The 2,500-nt window shown below is 50.1% G+C and overlaps 1 protein-coding gene across 3 annotated transcripts in view; it reads left to right on the forward strand.

Moving 5' to 3' along the window:
- ap2a1 (adaptor related protein complex 2 subunit alpha 1) overlaps nt 1-2,500 on the forward strand; it is a 31,718-nt gene that overhangs the window by 23,822 nt on the left and 5,396 nt on the right. Inside the window, exons 13-14 of one of the 3 annotated variants that reach the window (XM_053239166.1) lie at nt 1-32; nt 2,200-2,271. The exon at nt 1-32 is cut by the window's left edge and continues 31 nt beyond it. The exons of 1 other annotated variant lie outside the window; for it this stretch is intronic. In XM_053239166.1, the coding sequence (XP_053095141.1) occupies nt 1-32; nt 2,200-2,271 (104 nt within the window). The remainder of the gene's footprint in view (nt 33-2,199; nt 2,272-2,500) is intronic. One more of the 3 variants, XM_053239167.1, reaches the window with a different exon arrangement.

Here is a 2,500-nt window from a genome sequence, read left to right on the forward strand (position 1 = left end):
TCCTTATTGGCTGAGGGTCCTGGTGACTCGGAGTAAGAGGCCAGTGGTTGGCTAACGTGTCCATACGCACACACACTTCACCTGAATGTAGGCAGGTTTCCATCCGAGAGGTTTTTATACAAAAACATGTTTTCGATGTAGGCGATGGAAACTGCAGTTATCCTTACAAAATTATTTGGTTTTTAATGTTTTGTAAATTATTACAAACACTGACATCACTGATGTGTGTAAATTGTCAGTACAGTAAAAGCGTTTAACAGGAAAAAGTACTGCATTTATGCCTAAAACCAGCTGGCAGGATTTTAGTCACGTGACTCTCGTGAAACAGTCCAGTAGAAAGCAGGACGTGATGATTTGCTCTCCTGCGCCGGTTCGAGCAGCAGATCAGTGTGGAAACAGATAACGGTTCCTACGAGGGACGTCAGCGTCAGTCAGACGATTTGTTGAAAGACTTTATATAAACTGTACTGTGAGGACTGCGCGTTATTCCTCTTCAGCGTTCGCAGGTCTGTCATTCCAAATCTGTGGCTTTTACGCCTTTCCTTATTATTGCGTTATTCCCCTCCGTTACACGTCGCGTTATTCCTCTCCGTTACGCGTCGCGTTATTCCCCCCCCCGTTACGCGTCGCGTTATTCCCCCCCGTTACACGTCGCGTTATTCCTCTCCGTTACGCGTCGCGTTATTCCCCCCCCGTTACGCATCGCGTTATTCCTCTCCGTTACGCGTCGCGTTATTCCCCCCCCGTTACACGTCGCGTTATTCCTCTCCGTTACGCGTCGCGTTATTCCTCTCCGTTACACGTCGCGTTATTCCTCTCCGTTACGCGTCGCGTTATTCCCCCCCCCGTTACGCGTCGCGTTATTCCCCCCCCCGTTACACGTCGCGTTATTCCTCTCCGTTACGCGTCGCGTTATTCCCCCCCCCGTTACGCGTCGCGTTATTCCCCCCCCGTTACGCGTCGCGTTATTCCCCCCCGTTACACGTCGCGTTATTCCTCTCCGTTACACGTCGTGTTATTCCTCTCCGTTACGCGTCGTCTTGCGTTATTCCTCTCCGTTACACGTCGTCTTGCGTTATTCCCCTCCGTTACGCGTCGTCTTGCGTTATTCCCCTCCGTTACGCGTCGTCTTGCGTTATTCCCCCCCGTTACGCGTCGTCTTGCGTTATTCCCCTCCGTTACGCATCGTCTTGCGTTATTCCCCTCCGTTACACGTCGTCTTGCGTTATTCCCCTCCGTTACACGTCGCGTTATTCCCCTCCCTTACACGTCGCGTTATTCCCCTCCGTTACGCGTCGTCTTGCGTTATTCCCCTCCGTTACACGTTGCGTTATTCCTCTCCGTTACACGTCGCGTTATTCCTCTCCGTTACACGTCGTCTTGCGTTATTCCCCTCCGTTACGCGTCGTCTTGCGTTATTCCCCTCCGTTACACGTTGCGTTATTCCTCTCCGTTACACGTCGCGTTATTCCTCTCCGTTACACGTCGTCTTGCGTTATTCCCCTCCGTTACGCGTCGCCTTGCGTTATTCCCCTCCGTTACGCGTCGTCTTGTGTTATTCCCCTCCGTTACGCAGCAGGAATATTGAGCATGAAGCAGAGACACATCATTAAAAAAATAATCTGAAAACATGAAACATTTCCATCTGTTCTTTCTCTCAGCAGTAATGTTCCTATATGTGTGTATGTTACGTGCGTACGTTACCTGCGTACGTTATCTGCGTACGTTACCTGCGTCCAGCGGATGGAAACCTTGCTGAAGCCTTTTGACAGAAGTTTGTTGTTAGTGTTGGTATTACGGTTGCTGTAGTAACTCCAGTGTGTTGTATGTGGTATTGTGCTGGCTGTTACACCAGCATGCTGAACGTTAGTGTGTATTTCTGTGCTGTGTGATGTGGTGTTAAACTGTGCTGTGGTCAGAGCGGGGTTTAAACGCTCACACTAACCCTCTGCTTTATTTTTATATCTCTCCCTCTCTCTCTCCCTCTCTCTCTCTCTCTCTCTCTCTGTCTCTCTCTCTCTCTCCCTCTCTCCCTCCACCGTCTGTTGCATCAACTCCGTGGCTGTTCTTTGGCTGCTGCTCGTCTGTTTTCCTCCTCTTCATTCCCCTCCTCATGCATCCATCTCTGAACCGTTCACCTGTCTGTGGGGGTGTTTCTCCTCCTCCTCATCCCTCGCTCCATCACTCCCTCACTCTCAGCTCTGCTCCTCCCTCTGTGGCCTCTGAAGATCCTGTTCCTCCTCTACCCGAGTCAGACGAGCTGCTTAACAAGTAAGAGTCGCACCCCGGGGCCTGTCTCATAACTCTTAATTCATTTGATGCTAAAATGCATGCGGCGCTGTCGCATCTCTCTCTCTCTCTCTCTCTCTCTCTCTCTCTCTCTCTCACTCTCACACACACACAGGGCAAACGGTTAAGTTCATCTGTAACGTGAGGGTGCCAATACTTTAATCTATAGTGAAAATATACAGAAGCTTGAGCGCACTCTTTATCATTAAAA

This window comes from Pangasianodon hypophthalmus, chromosome 13, assembly GCF_027358585.1.
Source record: "Pangasianodon hypophthalmus isolate fPanHyp1 chromosome 13, fPanHyp1.pri, whole genome shotgun sequence".
In the NCBI taxonomy this organism is placed as follows: Eukaryota; Metazoa; Chordata; class Actinopteri; order Siluriformes; family Pangasiidae; genus Pangasianodon; species Pangasianodon hypophthalmus.